The sequence below is a fragment of the Oculina patagonica genome, chromosome 7 (genome assembly GCF_052425735.1).
Source record: "Oculina patagonica isolate OP01 chromosome 7, crgOcupat, whole genome shotgun sequence".
NCBI classification, from domain to species: Eukaryota; Metazoa; Cnidaria; class Anthozoa; order Scleractinia; family Oculinidae; genus Oculina; species Oculina patagonica.
In genome coordinates this window covers 4,408,230-4,426,408 of record NC_135764.1, presented here as the reverse complement: position 1 = coordinate 4,426,408, position 18,179 = coordinate 4,408,230, and the positions used below count along the sequence as shown (strand labels likewise).

Genomic DNA, 18,179 nt, shown 5'->3' with positions numbered 1-18,179 from the left:
CAAATAGAGAAAAAGAAATTCCTGGTTTAAATGGATCTTTTGGACAATTTGGCACTTTCTTGCTAAAACTGGACTTAACTTTTATTAGCTGATTTACGCGCTCTTTCTGATACCACAAGGAAAGCAGCGGTTCTTGTCCGATCGCCGAAGTTAAGACCTGTTGGGCGGGATTAGTAATTGGATGGGTGACCAACTAAAAATGCCCCTTGTTGTGGGCTTTTCATTTTCTTTCTTACGAAATCAGTAACTTTTCAGGCCCTTCTATTTTTTCCAACGGCTTCATTGACTTGCTTCGGCTTTGTACGTTTCATTGTCTCGATCGAGGCGACAAAGTCCGAAGGGCAGTCGCGCTACTGAGCTTCTCCTTGAAATCCTCACTCGAAATAAAATCGAAATCCTGGCTCTAGATCGATCTAGAAGGATTAAGAAGATATGCATGCCCTTTATTTTGTGAAATATATTTACTGTTTGTTTGCTTGTTTGTCCAGTTTTACGTAATTAAGTCCAGAGGTCATGTTTAAGCCGTAAACGATATTGCGGCCTATTGTGTGTGAAATAAAGAAAAAAAATGGTTCGAGGTACCGCTGTCTGCAGGTCTGCAAGGTGGGAATTTATTAATTTTATTTTGTTCATAATTAATTAAGTAATAAAAAAATCTCGTTACGCCGATTCTCGTTCTGTCGTTACACCGATTACTAACAACCGGATCCGACTTTATAGAAAGCGAATCTGACTTTAAATAGTGGATCTGCCGTGATCTAACAACTCAACAACTCGGAGGTCAGCGGAAATTAAACGAATGCGGAAGTCTGAAGTCTGAAGTCTGAAGTCCGAAGTCTGAAGTCTGAAGTCTGAAGTCTGAAGTCTGAAGTTTGAAGTTTGAAGTCTGAAATCTGATGTCCCTCCTCAGTCGGCTTTCGTACAGTCATGTTCGACGAAGTTGCAAGAGCTGTAGCGCCTTACTACGGGTGGATAACCCTGTCGATTGCTATAACAGCGCTGATATACTGGTTTGGTGTTTCGGGATTTTCGTTGATAAGCCATATTCCTCTACCAGGACCAAACCCGTGGCCTTACGTGGGGAACCTCTTGGATGTCGCCAAATATGGCGGCCTACACAAAACATTTGTTGAATGTGGCAAGAAATACGGCAAGGTTTACAAAATGTACTTGGGAAGAAGTCCTATGATCACTGTGGCTGATCCAGAAATGCTGAAACACATTCTCGTCAAAGATTTCGACAAGTTTCGAAACAGGCCTGATTTTATGAGCTTCAACCCACCACTCGACACAGGTTTGTTCTCCGCACGAGATCAATCTTGGAGACGAATTCGTTCTATTCAGTCTCACACCTACTTTCAGTTTGTCAAAACTAAAAGAGATTGTGCCTATAATTGAGGATGCTGCCGGCCTTCTACTTGACAAACTTGTGAAGTCTGCTAAAAATGGTAAGCAAACTTAACGATTGATTAATGATTCATCCAGAATAAAAAACTTCACTTTATCCTTTAAGATTATCTTTACTGATTGTTGGGGATCTGTTATTTTACGGTGCAAATATCTTGGAGAAACTTAAAGCTTGTGTGTTTAATTTAGAAGCTAGAGCGAAATAAAAACAGGCATTACCGTGATTTATAGGAAACTCTTAAATTTTCTTGTTTTATATATTTGCGTGACTCCTGCGTGGGGCTTGAATAATGAGTTTGATCTCTCAACTCTGAGTAATCACATGATTTCAAGTTCAATATATAAGCAGGAGTAAACTAAAAAGGCTAACAAAATTGCACGAGCCCGTAGGGCGATTGTAATTTGTAGCCTTGGAAAAATTTACAAGTGAAAAATTATCTGATTGCTTATTATATACAAGCGACAATTTTCGTGACAACTTTTAAAGTGTCCAGCGCTTTAATGCAACGTAATTAGCTGAAAAATTGGCATGATAATTCTTGCGTAAGTTTTCATGTACTGTTAAACAAAGCAAAGGCAATATAAATAGATAGATAGATAAATAAATAAACAAACAAACAAACGAAAGAACGAACGAACGAACGAATGAATAAAATAAACTGACGTGTTCTTAGCCAATCAGAATACAGTAATTGATGCTTTGTATATTTATAATTATGACCGGTTGACCGTCGGAATTAGTAGCCATACCCGCCATACCGGTGAAATTATTTTGTGAGCGGCCTATCTAAGCGGTAGCGGTCAGCATTGCGAAATTCCGCGGACCTTTAAATAATCAATTAGGATGCCTATTTTAGAATCTTTTTCTTTTAAAATCTATTTTAGGTTTTAACACCCTATTAAAATGGTATCAATCAACAAATTTTACCCCCTAAAAGGCACGACAAGCACCCCTGTCAGTTAGTTATAGGGGAGTTCCCCCGGCGGTAGACAAGGCTTCTAATTGACTAATTTGTGTACGCCGGCATGTCTCAATACAGTATAATTAAAAAGAAATTGTTGTTTTCAGAGAACAGCACAGACGTAAGTGCTGCGTTTGGTCTCTTCTCCTTAGATGTCATTATGCGCGCAGTATTTGGCCTGGACGGTAGAATCCAAACCGACCCTGATCCAGAATTGGTGGAAAAAGCGCTCACTGTGTTTGACGTGCCTGTTTACATCCGGGCATTGTCCATGTTACCATTCTATGGACACGTTAAAAAGCTATTTAACATAAATCCCACCCGTCATATTCCATACTTTACAAACCTGGCCAAAAACATGTTGGAAATAAGAAAGAAGTCAACTGGTGGTCGAAGGGACCTCGTGCAGCTGATGTTGGAGGCTCGAGACGAAAACGTCAAAGACGCGTCCAGGAAGCTCACCGATGGCGAAATAGTGGCGCAGTCTGTCGTATTCTTACTTGCTGGGTCTGAAACAACCGGAGCTACTTTAGCTTTAGCAGCGTATCACCTCGCTCAGCATCCAGACATACAAGACAAGCTGCTGAGTGAAATTGATGATGGTGTGAGGTCACAGGGTGATGTTTCAATCTACGAGTTCGTTCAGAGTCTTGAGTACCTTGATCGAGTGATTTGTGAAGTCCTCCGACACAGTTCAATCGGCTTTGGAAATGTTCGACAATGCATGGAGACCTGTGTCATCAAAGGAGTGGAATTTCCTGTTGGAGTGTATGTGAACATTCCGTCGTATGCCATTCACCGAGATCCTGACTTCTGGCCCGAGGTAAAGTCATGTCAAAATATCGCATTGTAATCTAACTAGTTGTAGCATAACCATAAAATTAAATTGACCATTTTGGAAAACTAAACGGCGACCACGTCCGCTTAATGAGGGGGGTGAATAGGGGTACGAAAATCCTCCTATCCGATATAGATGCTGTTTTTTATACCAATTTTTAAGAAGTTTCGTTTCATTGCTTGCTTTTGCATTAATTCTGCCAATGTGATTCGAACTTCGTTTAGTATCTACGATCAGAGCTTCCTGACATGAAGAGTCCGGAATCCGGGCTTAAATTTCTCAGCTAATTCGCGTTCCGCTGCATTTTCAAAATCCGCGAACCCGCTCAATGTATCGCAAAAAATCCACAACGCGTGCGGTTTTTAAGGCCAAATCTGTCGATCCGCGAACCTATACACCCCCTCCTTAATAGAGGTCTAGCTATATCGAGAGCGATTTTCAGGAATTTGAGAAGTGACAGCTTTACAGAGGGTGTCCTCGCTCTTCACATGTAAGCGCTTCACAGAGGAGCGCTTACATTGTGATTACTCGAACCGGGCAAAGGATGATAACTTTTTTCGTAAACAAACCAATTACGTTGAAGAGCAAAAAAATAGCTTTACGAAAAAATCGAAACCAACAAAATTATGGAAGATGCGGACCTCTCGAGAAACTGTAACTTTTTGATTGCCTATATAGCTTCGATTCTAAATTTGAAATGGCTTTTAGTGGTTTCGGTTTGGCAGTCCAAAAAACGAGTTTTCAAGCTAACGTTTTCGACTAAATTAAATGATTATGAAGTCCCCCCCAAAAAAACAAAAAGATGGGATCTCTTGAGTGTATATGTTGTGTGTGTTGTCAAATGTCATTTTCTTTGTTTTAAGCTCGTTGTCATACATTACCATACCCAAAAACAAATAAAATTAAATTTCAACCAAGGATAAAATTGAACCACAACATATACACTGAATCTTTCTTTGCATTATTTGCTTTCACGGCTTAGTGTCACATTTCGCTTCAGTGCCATTGGTCTGTTCACAGAAAAGATTGCTATCCATTGTTCTCAATTTACGTTTTGATTGGTTAGCTTTGTTTCAAGTGGCTCGATAAAAGTAGTTATCATTTACTTCCTTTCTATATCTTATTTCCTCATATAACTTCCTACACAGATTGGGAAAGACAAGAAGAAAAGTTTTTATGAGTCAAGCGAGTCGATGAGTCAAATCTTAAATTAGAGTTATTAATTTGAAAATAGTGCTGCCCTTATAGCTTACTAACAAATAATATCTAACCGCAAGCAAACCAGAGTGGAACTTACCGTAAGCAAAGTGAAGTGCTTCTTAGATTACTTGTATAAAGGGAAACCTACTTTGTGTAAAAATCACCTTGACTCATGACTCATAGACTCACGATCATTAACTCATTTGACTTATAAAACATGGGACCTCGGAAAGACTGCGTGACGATTACAAAGGACGATTACATAGCGGTTACTACCCGTTTTCAGGTTTTGCTTGTGTGTACTTGTGATAAACTATGTATCTTTTTTTAAAATAGTTTGTTTACACTCGGTGTTCGGTTCAACCCAAACTAAACCATTGTTCCTCTCAGTGAAGAAATTATTCTACATGACACGAGCGTGGGACAAAGAAAAAAATCTGAGTCCCCGACGGGAATCGAACCCATGGCCTCCCAGATACCGGTTGGGCACTCTAACCAACTGAGCTACGTGAGACTCGCTGTGAGCTAGGCCATTTACTAGGTTGATAAGTGACACGCGTCCTGTTATTTTGTTTCTCTTATTTACAGCCAGAAATGTTCGACCCAGACCGTTTTCTTCCAGAAGAGGCCGAGAAGCGTCCAACCTTCTCGTACATGCCTTTTGGACTGGGTCCCAGGCAGTGCATTGGCACAAGAATGGCACTCCTGGAGCTTAAGATAGTCCTTGTTGCGGTTTTACAGAAGATCAAATTCGAGAAAGGAGTGGGGACTACAGAAAAACTGGAATTCAATGCCAGCACCATCCTGAAGTCACGTGAACACATCTATGTAAAAATCGTGACCAGGACCCAGAACAATTAGAGTACAACTACGACAATGTTTCTTTCATTTTCTTTCATTTCATTTCATTATTTTATTACATCCATTTTGAAATCACTGGTGATCCTTGCAATCTGATTGGCTCTCAGCAGTGCGATTTATTCATGAATCGCACTATTTTTTGCTCTAAATCGCATCTTTTTTTCAGCCAATGAGAAAGGAACAGTAAAACAAAACAACCAATCAGATTTAATGGAATGCACAAGTAACTAATCAAATTGCGGGAAAATTTTATGAGAAAGAAAGCCATTGTCTATTGTTTACAGCCAAACCGGATGTTTTTTTTGATGGGACCTTTGCAATGTTGCGGCGCAATGTTCCAATATTTATTGACAGTTTGCTCGTCGCAACTTGCAACTTTCAATTCAAATTTGCCTATTATTATTATTACGTATGCAAGTACTGCTCTCGGATACGCGATAACATGATGTATTTCGATTGATGTTGATTTTGGCGGGAGCAACTGTGTACCGTTCGATATAGTTCATTAATACAGTCATTTAGGTAGCAGATAGAAAAACATTGATTCTATGTCAAAGCTTATGCATTTTTTCTCTGTTACGTTATATACTGTTTATCAATTCCCAAGTGTACGGAAGCAACGCTATATTACTCAGCAGTTATGTAAAGTTACGAGGTTTTTTATTGCCGTGACTCACGGCGACGTTATGTAAGCGGGAAAATATGTCAATAAATTTTGCATATTAAAACGTCAGGAGCATAGGCGTACGGGCCGGGGGGGGGGGGCTGCGCCCCCCCGGCCTCTGGGCGCGGCCCGTGCCTCCTGTCGGCGTGTTCCCTCCTCGGCCCCCGCCCCCTTCCTCCCCGCCCCGCCCCCTCTGCCCGTGTCTGTGCGCGCCGCCGCCCCGTCCTCTCCCCCTCCTCCCCGCCCCCGCCGCGCGGCGCCCCGTCGCCCCTCCCCCCCCGTCTCTCGCACGGCCTCCGCCCCGCCCCCTCCCCCGGCCCCCCGCGCCCCGGGCCGCGGCCCGTCCGCCCGGCGGCGTCCCCCCCCCGTCGCTAGTGGTTCAATGCAATGAAACATGGGAAAAGACTGTAATTGCACCTCGTATTTGTTTTTCTCCGCATCCAATTGCCGGATATCAGTAAATCCGCTGACAAAATTAGTGGAACAATTCAACTTTCCTATCAATTCTCATGCCGTTTTCCAATGTATTCGCAAAGGTACGCGTGATAATAATGATCTCTTTGGTTTTGGACCTGCAATCCTCGCGATCTCAAACTACCAAGAGAAGCAAAAATTGTTTGGGGTGATTGCGTTTTTTTGGTACTAATTTTAACAAAATTAAAATCCAAGGGAAATGGATTCAAGTCCGAGATAGCGAAGTTTAACTGTATTTCAAAGGGGCAAAGCAACAGAAGTCATTTTCAGAAACAACAAATGCCGAACACTCGAATAGATAATTTTCGACCTAAATTTAAGATTCTCCCTTGGAAAAATCGCAAAACACTTCCAAAACCCAATTTTTTGCAAGATAGTTAAATGATCAAACAAAGGGCACAAATTTTCCGCTATATAAACCGAAACGTTATGCCAATGCATTTTCTCGGAAATGACCCGACTCTCTCGCTATTTTTCCAAGAATCTGTATCGATATCATGCATGGATGATCACCAGACTAAACTACAAGTAGCTAGTATGGCAGATTTCGCTGTGTATTTCTACCTTTTCCCGTTAAAACACATGAAAGGTCGCAAAAAACATTTAACAACAGATGTGCAGAAAGCCTCGGCTTCGAAAATTGTCGAGAAATCGGGAGAAAAATCAATGTTCGAAGTACTTGCAGTGGCAAGAATTACCTGAGTGATCAAACAATAACAATATGTCTAGTCAGTTTTTCTCGGAATCGACCATACTCCCTTGCTTTAATTTATTTCTAAGAATCTGTATTATGCATGGATGATCATCAGGATAGTTTTCACTGTATTTTCCTATCGTTTCCCATTGAAACATGAATAAGGTCGCAAAGACATATATAGTTATTAAGAACATATGCAAAAAGTTTCCGCGTTCCGAAAACGGGAGAAAAACGTTAGATACGGTCATCTTTCACAAGTCATGCATGGCTCGTTTCGTCCGAAAAGTCTCAACTGCTGTTTTAAATTAAGGAAACTATATGTTTATAATTGCCGGCTGGGAGGTCTGATTAGGAAAGAACTATGCACGTGGTACAAAAGCAAAATCGAGGGCGTAGTTTTTCCCTATATACGGCGACAAACCCGCCACTGGGAGAGTCTATTTCTTCGACGAAAGAAACAGAAAGCCTTGATGATGTTTACATGTAAAACCATGAATGGACTTGCCCCAGATGATCTTTAAAGTCTTTTCTCTCGGCGTCACTCTGTTTTAATATAACTTGAGAAACTCTGAGGGAATTTAGCTGACTCTACCCAAACCAAGTACCAATTATATTTGAAACGAAGCTTCTCTTACAGCGGGGCTATGTTATGGAATAACTTGCCCAAATGCCTAAAAAATGCTGTATCTGTTCATAATTTTAAGCAAATTATTTAGGAGGTAGCTGATATATCGGATTCCCACACGGCAATCAGGTAAAGCAGTTGTAATTAGTTTTAGTTTTTTACTTAAAGGTCAAATCAACAAAGGAATCCGCCCTGTCCCCCCCCCTCGGCGCCTCCCGCGCCCCCCCCCCCCCCCCCCCCCCCCCGGGGCGCCCCACCGGCCCCTCCCTCCGGGCGCGCGCCGGCCGTCGGAGGCGCGCGGCTCTCTCCTGTCGCTCTCGTCTGTCTCGTCGGCCGGGCCCCGCTGCGTCCCCATTCTGCCGGGGGTGCTCGTCTGAGTTCTTCTGAGTCTCTAAGCTTTATTTACGTACTGATGATTTTCCGTGTTTTTAAATAAAGTTTTACATTACATAATACATACGGACCGACCTAGACCGGCATATAACGTTTTTATTTATTCCATACTTCAGTTTGTTTGGGCAAGAGGTCTAGAACGATTTAGCCTGCGTGGCCGGCGTTCAAATGGGAAGGAGAAGGGGAGTTCGAGCGCGAAGCGCTCCCTCCTTCCTCCTTCCTCCCTCCTTTCCTCCCTCCTCCCTCCCTCCTTCCTCCGATCGGGCTTCGCGCTCGAAGCCCCCTTCTCCTTCCCCTTTGAACGCCGGCCACGCAGGCTAAGAACGATTGTGTTACAAAATCTTTCTTTTGTGGCGCACGCAATCGAGCCGGTTTCGACCTAAATTTCAAAATTTTCAACATCAAAGCGGAGAAATTATACCCGTCCTTTGGCACACATTCCCAAAAGTCAATTTCTAGCAAAGAATTCATGATCAAACGTTATCCATCACAACATTTAATATGTTTTGCAGGCATTATACAGAATGATAATGCGACAGATCATAGCATGCATGACATGCTACGCTAGAAAGCCCTTTTGTAACACAACAATAAAAAAACGTTTGTAACACAATAAATTGAGCACAAGTTGTAAATGAGGTCATGTCAGTCATGTTCGACGAAGTTGCAAGAGCTGTAGCGCCTTGCTACGGGTGGATAACCCTGTCGATTGCTATAACAGTGCTGATTTACTGGTTTGGTGTTTCGGGATTTTCGTTGATAAGGCATATTCCTCTACCAGGACCAAAACCGTGGCCTTACGTGGGGAACCTCTTGGATGTCGCCAAATATGGCGGCCTACACAAAGCATTTGTTGAATATGGCAAGAAATACGGCAAGGTTTACAAAATGTACTTGGGAAGAAGTCCTATGATCACTGTGGCTGATCCAGAAATGCTGAAACACATTCTCGTCAGAGATTTCGACAAATTTCGAAACAGACCTGATTTTATGAGAAGCAACCCACCTCTCGACACGGGTTTGTTCTCCGCACGGGACCATTCTTGGAGACGAATTCGTTCTATTCTCACACCTACTTTCAGTTTGTCAAAACTAAAAGAGATTGTGCCCATAATTGAGGATGCTGCCGGCCTGCTACTTGACAAACTTGTGAAGTCTGCTAAAAATGGTAAGCAAACTTAACGATTGATTAATGATTCACTTATGCTTTAATTTAATAATCCTTTAAGATTATCTTAACTGATTGTTGGGGATCTGTTATTTTACGGTGCAAATATCTTGGAGAAACTTAAAGCTTGTGTGTTTAATTAAGAAGCTAGTGCGAAATAAAAACAGGCATTACCGTGATTTATAGGAATCTCTTAAATTACATTTTTTTCTTTCTTGTTTTATATATTTGCGTGACTCCTGCGTGGGGCTTGAATAATGAGTTTGATCTCTCAACTCTGAGTAATCACATGATTTCAAGTTCAATTTGGGATATATAAGCAGGAGTACTAAACTAAAAAGGCTAACAAAATAGCACCAGCCCGTAGGGCGATTGTAATTTGTAGCCTTGGAAAAATTTACAAGTGAAAAATCATCTGATTGCTTATTATATACAAGCGACAATTTTCGTGACAACTTTTAAAGTGTCCAGCGCTTTAATGCAACGTAATTAGCTGAAAAATTGGCATGATAATTCTTGCGTAAATTTTCATGTACTGTTAAACGAAAGAACGAACGAACGAACAAACGAATGAATAAAATAAACTGACGTGTTCTTAGCCAATTAGAATACAGTAGTTGATGCTTTGTATATATATATATAATTATGACCAGTTCTAATACCGTCGGAATTAGCAGCCATACCCGCCATACCGGTGAAATTATTTTGTGAGCGGCCTCTCTTAGCGGTAGTGGTCAGCATTGCGAAATTCCGTGGACCTTTAAAGAATCAATTAGGATTCCTATTTTATAATCTTTTTTCCTTTAAAATCTATTTTAGGTTTTAGCACCCTATTAAAACGGTATCAATCAACAAATTTTACCCCCTAAAAGGCACGACAAGCACCTCCGTCAGTTAGTTATAGGGGAGTTCCCCCGGCGGTAGACAAGGCTTCTAATTGACTAATTTGTGTACGCCGGCATCTCTCAATACAGTATAATTAAAAAGAAATTGTTTTTTTCAGAGAACAGCACAGACGTTAGTGCGCCGTTTGGTCTATTTTCGTTAGATGTCATTATGCGTGCAGTATTTGGCCTGGACGGCAGAATCCAAACCGACCCTGAACCAGAAATGGTGGAAAAAGCGCTCACTGTGTTTGACGTGCCTGTTTACATCCGCGCATTGTCCATGTTACCATTCTATGGACACGTTAAAAAGCTATTTAACATAAATCCTACCCGTCATATTCCATACTTTACAAACCTGGCCAAAAACATGTTGGAAATAAGAAAGAAGTCAGCTGGTGGTCGACGGGACCTCGTGCAGCTGATGTTGGAGGCTCGCGACGAAAACGTCAAAGAGGCGTCCAGGAAGCTCACCGATGGCGAAATAGTGGCGCAGTCTGTCGTGTTCTTACTTGCTGGGTCTGAAACAACCGGAGCTACTTCAGCTTTAGCAGCGTACCACCTCGCTCATCATCCAGAGGTACAAGACAAACTGCTGCGTGAAATTGACGATGCTGTGAGGTCACGGGGTGATGTTTCAATCTACCAGTTTGTTCAGAATCTTGAGTACCTTGATCGAGTGATTTGTGAAGTCCTTCGACACAGTTCAATCGGCTTTGGAAATGTTCGGCAATGTATGGAGACCTGCGTCATTAAAGGAGTGGAATTCCCTGTTGGAGTGTATGTGAACATTCCGTCGTATGCCATTCACCGAGATCCTGACTTCTGGCCCCAGGTAAAAGATATTAAGAACAATTTCGTACGTGTCATGGCAAAATATCGCATTTTAATCTAACTAGCATAACCATAATTTTGACGATTTTGGAAATCTAATCGGCAATCACCTCCGATAGAGGTGACCACGCCCGCTCAATGAGGGAGGTGAATAGGGGTACAAAATCCGCCAATCCGTGCTATTTTTTGGCCAAATCCGTCAACTCTTTACTAGTTTCATTCAAATCCGAATCCGCATTACTGGAAAACTTTGAGTGGTATAGTTTGACTGCGACGGACGGTAATATAAATACTTTTTTAATGCCAATTTTTTAAGAAGTCTCGTTTCATTGCTTGTTTTTGCGACAATTCTGCCAATATGATCCGAACTTCGTTTAGTATCCACGATCAGAGCTTCCTGGCATGAAGATTTCGGAATCCGGACTAAAGTTCTAAGCTAATCCGTGATCTGCTGTATTTTTAAAATCCGCCAACCCACTCAATGTATCGCAAAAAATCCACAATGCGTGCGCTTTTTAAGGCCAAATCCGTCGATCCGCGAATCTATACAACCCCACCTTAATAGAGATCTAATTAGTTCATGCAAAATATCGAGAGCGATTTTCGGGTATTTGAGAAGTGACAGCTTTATAGAGAGTGGCCGCTTCACATAGGGCCGCTTACAGCGCGACTACTCGAACCGGGCAAAGGATGATAACTTTTGTCGTAAACGAACCAATTACGTTGAAGAGCACAAACAATAGCTCTACGAAAAATTGAAACCCAACAAAATCATGGAAATGCGGACCTTTCGAGAAACTGTATTTTTTTTGATCGGTTATATAGCTTCGATTCTAAATTCGAAATAATTTCTAGTGGTTCGGTTTGGCAGTCCAAAAAACGAGTTTCCAAGCTAAATATTTCGACTAAATGTAATAATTATAAAATCCCCCCCCCCCCCCTTAAAAAGATTGGATCTGTTGAGTGTATATGTTGTGGTTTTAATTTTATATCATAGATACTGAGATTTTCTCACGAAAAAACGATTGCGTACAAATGATACGTAAAATGCATTAGCCAATAGGAAAGGCGAACGATGAAAACTCACTAGTGAAAAAACGTCGTTCGTCCAATCACAATCGCGAACGACGAAAAACAACTTGTGAACAACACGTATCGCCATTTTGATTCTCGTCGTAAACACCGGCGACATGGCGGAGACACGTTCATGGTTTGTTTGTGTTTTAAACGTCTCCACTGAGTTGTTTATATTGCAGAACAGGAAAACCAAAACACTATAGAGAAAACGAAACAAGACGGCCTTGTTGTCACAACGTTTCTTCAAACAAAAGAGAAACACGAAGCGAGATAACCGAAATTTCTCCTGCCGAGTTGAATAAACCTTTGAGTAAAAAAAAAATGATAGTAAATTCGCACAAAGGAAGGACAAGAATACGGGCCGTCTTCACTCCGAGGGATTGCAGCGAGTTTTGATTCAGATGATGACTAAGACACTGCAGGTTTGTCCTTGGTTTTGGCAGACTGTTTTCTTGATTTAATTTGGTAAAAGTTCGCTCGACTTCGCGTTGAGTTATTAAGCGCTTTGCGCTGTTTTTTTTTGTGTTAAAACATTAAACTGGAACTTGCAAGTTTTGTACAAGTCTCAGTCAGGTTTTCTATCAAAAGTTGTTTCTGTAAAAGTCGTGAGAGTATAAAATGACGTCTCATTTCTTGTGCTACTTCATTAAAGATGTGATTTTAAAAGACAAACATGTTTTAGTTATTTTAGTTTATGGCAGATGAATGGGTTTCCTAAACACGCGCGTAACTGATAAAAAGTCGAGCGATTTAATTTGCTTTTCAAAAACCTCAGTATCTATAAAATAAACAAATTACACCATGGAAAATGCTTTGTACGATTTTTATTCACTCGTAGAGTTGTATCAGAAAACTCACGCGTGAGCTACGCTCACTCGTTCGTTTTCTGATACTATTCAACTCGTGAATAAAAATCGTACGCGCGCATTTTCCATGGAGTAATCTCTATTTATCTTTCGTTCAATTTTCTCCCTGTGTTTTAAATTCACTATCTTAGACATTATCATACACAAAAACAAAGGAAACCAAGGATAAAATTATACACTCGCTGATAAAATTATTTTTTATTTGCATTATTTACTTTCACTTGCTGTCACATTTTACTTCTATGTCATTGGTCTGTTCGCAGAAAAGATTGCTATCTAATGTTAAGCTTTGTTCCAAGTGGCCCGATAAAAGTAGTTCCCTACACCGATGGGAAAACACAGCGAGACCGAGTAAAGTTTTTATGCGTCAAGTGAGTCAATAAGTCATGAGTCATAAGTCAATGAGTCAAATATAAATAAGAGTTATTAGTTTGAATTTAAAATCGTGCTGCCCTTATAGCTTACTATTTAAACAACAGAGTGTTTCTGTCAAGGAACTATCGGCTGATTGTTTCCCTGCGGAAATTTGATGTTCTTAAAACAAATATTAGCCCGAGAAGCGATGCTATATTTAAGAACATCCGTTTTCCTAGGGGTAGCCTGTTTCAGGCTCTCGGTAGGTTGAGAGGGAGAGCGAAAAACGCGGGCGAGCCAACGAGGAAAAAACTATCGCGCCACGTGATGAATTTAAACCAATCAGAATTGAAGAAAATTTAGTGGTGAACTAAAACAAATAATAGCTATCATCAAGCAAACCAGAGTAGAACTCACCGCAAGCAAAGTGAAGTGCTCAGTTAGATTACTTGTATGAAGGGAAACCTACTTTGTGTAAAAATCACCTTGACTCATGACTCATAGACTCACGACCATAGACTCATTTGACTATAAAACATGAGACCTCGGAAAGTCTGCGTGACGATTACAAAGAACGATTACATAGCGGTTACTACTCGTTTCAGGTTTTGCTTGTGTGTACTTGTGATAAGCTTTGTATCTTTTTTTAAAATAGTTTGTTTACACTCGGTGTTCGGTTCAACCCAAACTAAACCATTGTTTCTCTTATTTACAGCCAGAAATGTTCGACCCAGACCGTTTTCTTCCAGAAGAGGCCGAGAAGCGTCCAACCTTCTCGTACATGCCTTTTGGACTGGGTCCCAGGCAGTGCATTGGCACAAGAATGGCACTCCTGGAGCTTAAGATAGTCCTTGTTACGGTTCTACAGAAGATCAAATTTGAGAAGGGAGTGGGGACTACAGAAAAACTGGAATTCAATGCCAGCACCATCCTGAAGTCACGTGAACACATCTATGTAAAAATCGTGACCAGGACCCAGAACAATTAGAGTACAGCTACGGCAATGTTTCTTTCATTTTCTTTCATTTCATTTTATTATTTAATCTATTGAATTACTTCAGAATTATATGAATCGCTAAAAGAAGTACCCGGCCTCGAAAACCCGTCCGCCTTTTTAAATTTGTGATTTGACTCTCAACCGATGATGAGCATTAGGCGCGAAAGAGGCATACTGTCGATCACACACGGCTAGGTTTGTTTTTCTTTAGAGGTGGGGGGCAGGGGAGCGTGTGTGTGTGTGTGTGTGTCTGGCTGGGGGGGGGGGGGGGGGTGGTATTGTTTTCCGGTTGTGAGCCCACAAGTAGCTGGATTTGTTCTCGGTAGCTAGAGGTCAAGAACTCAACTTTTCGGCGCCGGGTGCTTACTGGTTTATGTCATCATAAATCGATTGAAATTCTTATCTTGTTGCATTTGAAACAGCTATGTATACTTGTCTAATACTAGCGACGACTTGCAAGTTTTGATTGAGCGAGAAAAAAACAAACAAACTTTAAGGCGCGTCGCGACAGTGACCTGGGACTATTCAGTTACAGATCTTATTCGATTTGAGGGTAGCAAAGGAATCGCGAAAAACCAAAGTAAACGGTTAACAATATAACAATATAATAATACATATATAACTTAAGTTTACAAATTATCAAAATGGTAATCAAATAATTAGATGATAACAATGAAAAGTGATTTATAACCGACTGCTTTCTAGCCTAATGATGGGCGTTCAGTTGGAAGCGTTTCGGTCCTATTTACTCCTTTGGCTCATATAAATCACTTAAATCCCAGCGTTGTATAACAATATGTCTTTGTTTACTGTACCTTCGCCCAGTACTGGAAAACTTTGTGACCACAAAAAGGTTACGAACACAACAATAACAAGAGGTCAAGATCAGACCCTTTTCGAAGGGACGTCAAACTTATCTTTTATATGCGTGTGGTGACCCTGAAAGGTGCGATTTCAAGACTGCGTATATGCGAACTGCAACATGTACAATAACTGTAATTAAGTTCTTATAAAGGAAAGATAAGGGGTTTAAATATCTCACAAAATAGATACTAGATTAGACCATTTCTTAAAATGACACGCAAGCTTATCTCGTTTCCTGGCAATATTTCTTTCTATTTTTTCATAAAAGTTGAGTTCATTTATGAAACGTTGTACACTTGGCATTTGGCCACCAGATCTAGACTTATATATTAAGAGTTTGAATACTGTAAGAATAAGGTTTATTATAGCGCTGTTTTTTTCAGACTCTATACCTAATATAATATTTGAGATATTCAATTCTGGCAAAACAATTCCGGCAGATTTAGTCCAGATTCTTATGTCCCTATACAGGGATTTAGAGTGCTCACAATGGACAAAAAGGTGATCGATTGTTTCTGAATAAATAGAACAGAAGGAACAAATAGGAGATTCGATGATCTTGAAGCGGAATAGGTCCCTGTTTAAATAAAGGCAATTGTTAAGGATTTTATATTGAAAACATCTTGTGTAAGGATCAATAGACATGTTATATATTCTACGATAGACGGATTCCCAGTCAATTTGGCCATCGACCCGTTTCAGGAAATGAGATTGGGCAGTAGGCTTTTTAAATTTTGATTGAACAAACGAGAGGTATACGTCTTTTGATGTTATTTTGGAAGCAGTGTCATTTCTACCGGGGTTTGAGGGATCGTGATCCTCAAAAGCGTCGGCGTCCTTCATTAGCGTTCTCCAGCCTTGGGGAATTGCGCTAGTGATACTGGCCCAGAATATAAAGTGACGGGGCTCAACGCCCATCGCATAAGCAGTTTCCCAGTTAATTTCGTTCCTTTCGTTATATAAGTCTTTAACCCTGAAGATACCTCTTGAAGCCAGTTGGGGAAAAAAGACCGATTTTTTGTTTACTTTGATATATTTATTATTCCAGAGTACTTGATTTGCGATATGTTCCGGGGTAACGACTTCTTCGTCATTGTATTCAGCCCAGCTGACTAAAACACTCTTGTAGAAATACGACAGACCTTTCGGAATCCTTTCCTTATCGAAGTTTGTTCCTATCGCCTTCGTTCCTCCTATAGACGCTAAATGCTGCATAGGGAAACTCTTCCAGGCTTTAACATAGTTTTCGTCTAGGAGGTTAAGAGCCCATTTGACTCTGTTTGCTTTGATTTGTGACTCAAAGTCGGGTAAACTAATTCCTCCGTTATCGTAATTACCTATTAAGGTGTCGTATTTGATTTTTGGCTTTTTACCGTTCCAAATAAAGTCTGTTATTACGTTTTTGACTTTGCTTATGAAGTAGTCTGGTACAAAAATCTTGGAACATACATACAACAATTTAGGCAGAGCAAGCGATTTAATTATTGTCGATTTACCAAAGAGCGTCAGACTACGCATTTTCCAGATGTTTAGAACTGTTTTAAAGCTTTCGAAAATTCGATCTAGATTTTGCTCTCAAAAAAAGGTGTCGTTATACGGAAAGGTAATACCCAGAATTTTTATGCCTCTCTCGTAAAGATCGATTCATTTTATGCCATCACCGTCGGTAGGCTGCACATCTAGTTTACTGCTGCCTATCCAGCCAGCTTCGGATTTAGTGGCGTTTATCTTAAGAGAGGAGAATGAATAAAATTCCTGGATTGATTTTAGCACCACATTAAGGGAAGCTATGTCTTTCAGAAAAAATGTGCTATCATCGGCGAATAGCTCGAGCTTTTTTTGTTTCTCGCCGATCCAAATTTCTTCAATCTGCCTATTCTGGCGAATTAATGACGCTAGAACTTCTATCACAAGAATAAAAAGGTAGGGAGAGATTGGGTCCCCTTGTTTGGTACCTCTTGCAATGTTGAAAAGATTTGTCGCGAAGCCATTGTTCAGTACACACGCGCGGTTTCCGCGGAGTAATACACTGATCCATTTTATGAAGTCATCGCCGAAACCGAAATGCGTCAGAGACGCAAGAATAAAATTATGTTCAATGCTATCGAAAGCTTTCTCGAAGTCGGCTGCGAAAAGTATAACCGATTCATCGTTCTTCATTGTGAAATCCATAATGTCGTCGATGAGACGAATAGAGTCCTCGATATTTCTACCTTTGATAAACGCCGCCTGGTCGGCGTCGACAAGTTTTGTTAAGACTTTGCTCATCGGTTACTTAGCACCTTGCTGCAAATTTTGGTATCTACATTAATAAGACTAATTGGGCGCCAAGAAGATAGAAGTCTTTTGTCTTTGCCTGGTTTCTCTAACAGTGTAATCACTACCTGTTGTTGGGAGGTGCTCAATGTTCCATCGTCAAAGGCGCTGTTGAAGCATTTAATTAGTTCGGTATTTAACACATCCCAAAACGCGAGATAAAATTCCTTCGTGAGCCCGTCCATGCCAGGTGTTTTAGACGACCCTAATTGTTTTAGGGCGTTGAAACATTCGTTAACTGTTAAGTAACCTTCGCATGATGCTTTCTCCTCAGCGGTTAAAGTGGGGGAATCGATTCTCCTCATGAAATCTAAACAATCCTCGTGGGTCTTAATGTTTTTCCGCGAATAGAGCTCGCTGTAGAAATGTTCGATGTTGTTAAGAATTTCTTTTGGTTCTGTGATTTCTTGACTATTTTCCGTTAATAGCTTTCTCAGGTGCGTTTTGGCCTTATTACGCTTTTCCAGTGATAAAAAATATTTTGTATTTTTTTCACCCTGCTCATACCAGTTCACTTTGGATCTTATGATTATTCCTTCCGTGATGTAATTGCTTTTATCTTCCAAAGACTTTTTTAATTTGTCGTGCTCGGCGGTTTTAACAGGGTCATGTTCCCACCCGTTAAAGCTTTCGATTTTCTTAATCTTTTCCTCGATATCTCGGTATTCATTCCTGAATGTTTTTGCACGTGCTTTTGA

At 40.7% G+C, this 18,179-nt stretch overlaps 1 protein-coding gene and 1 pseudogene across 2 annotated transcripts; both read left to right on the top strand.

Annotated features, from left to right (window-relative positions):
* The first annotated feature begins 927 nt into the window (after positions 1-927).
* On the top strand, positions 928-5,835 carry LOC144660198 (cytochrome P450 3A41-like; annotated as a pseudogene). The gene is made up of 3 exons (XR_013572056.1): positions 928-1,448; positions 2,477-3,192; positions 4,996-5,835. The product of XR_013572056.1 is annotated as a cytochrome P450 3A41-like (transcript).
* A 2,776-nt stretch (positions 5,836-8,611) lies between these two features.
* LOC144660169 (cytochrome P450 3A41-like) lies at positions 8,612-15,643 on the top strand. Its single transcript, XM_078520763.1, has 3 exons — positions 8,612-9,289; positions 10,293-11,008; positions 14,020-15,643. The coding sequence occupies exons 1-3, from the start codon at positions 8,764-8,766 to the stop codon at positions 14,290-14,292; spliced, it is 1,515 nt and encodes a 504-aa protein (XP_078376889.1). The 5' UTR covers positions 8,612-8,763; the 3' UTR covers positions 14,293-15,643.
* The last annotated feature ends 2,536 nt before the right edge of the window (positions 15,644-18,179 follow it).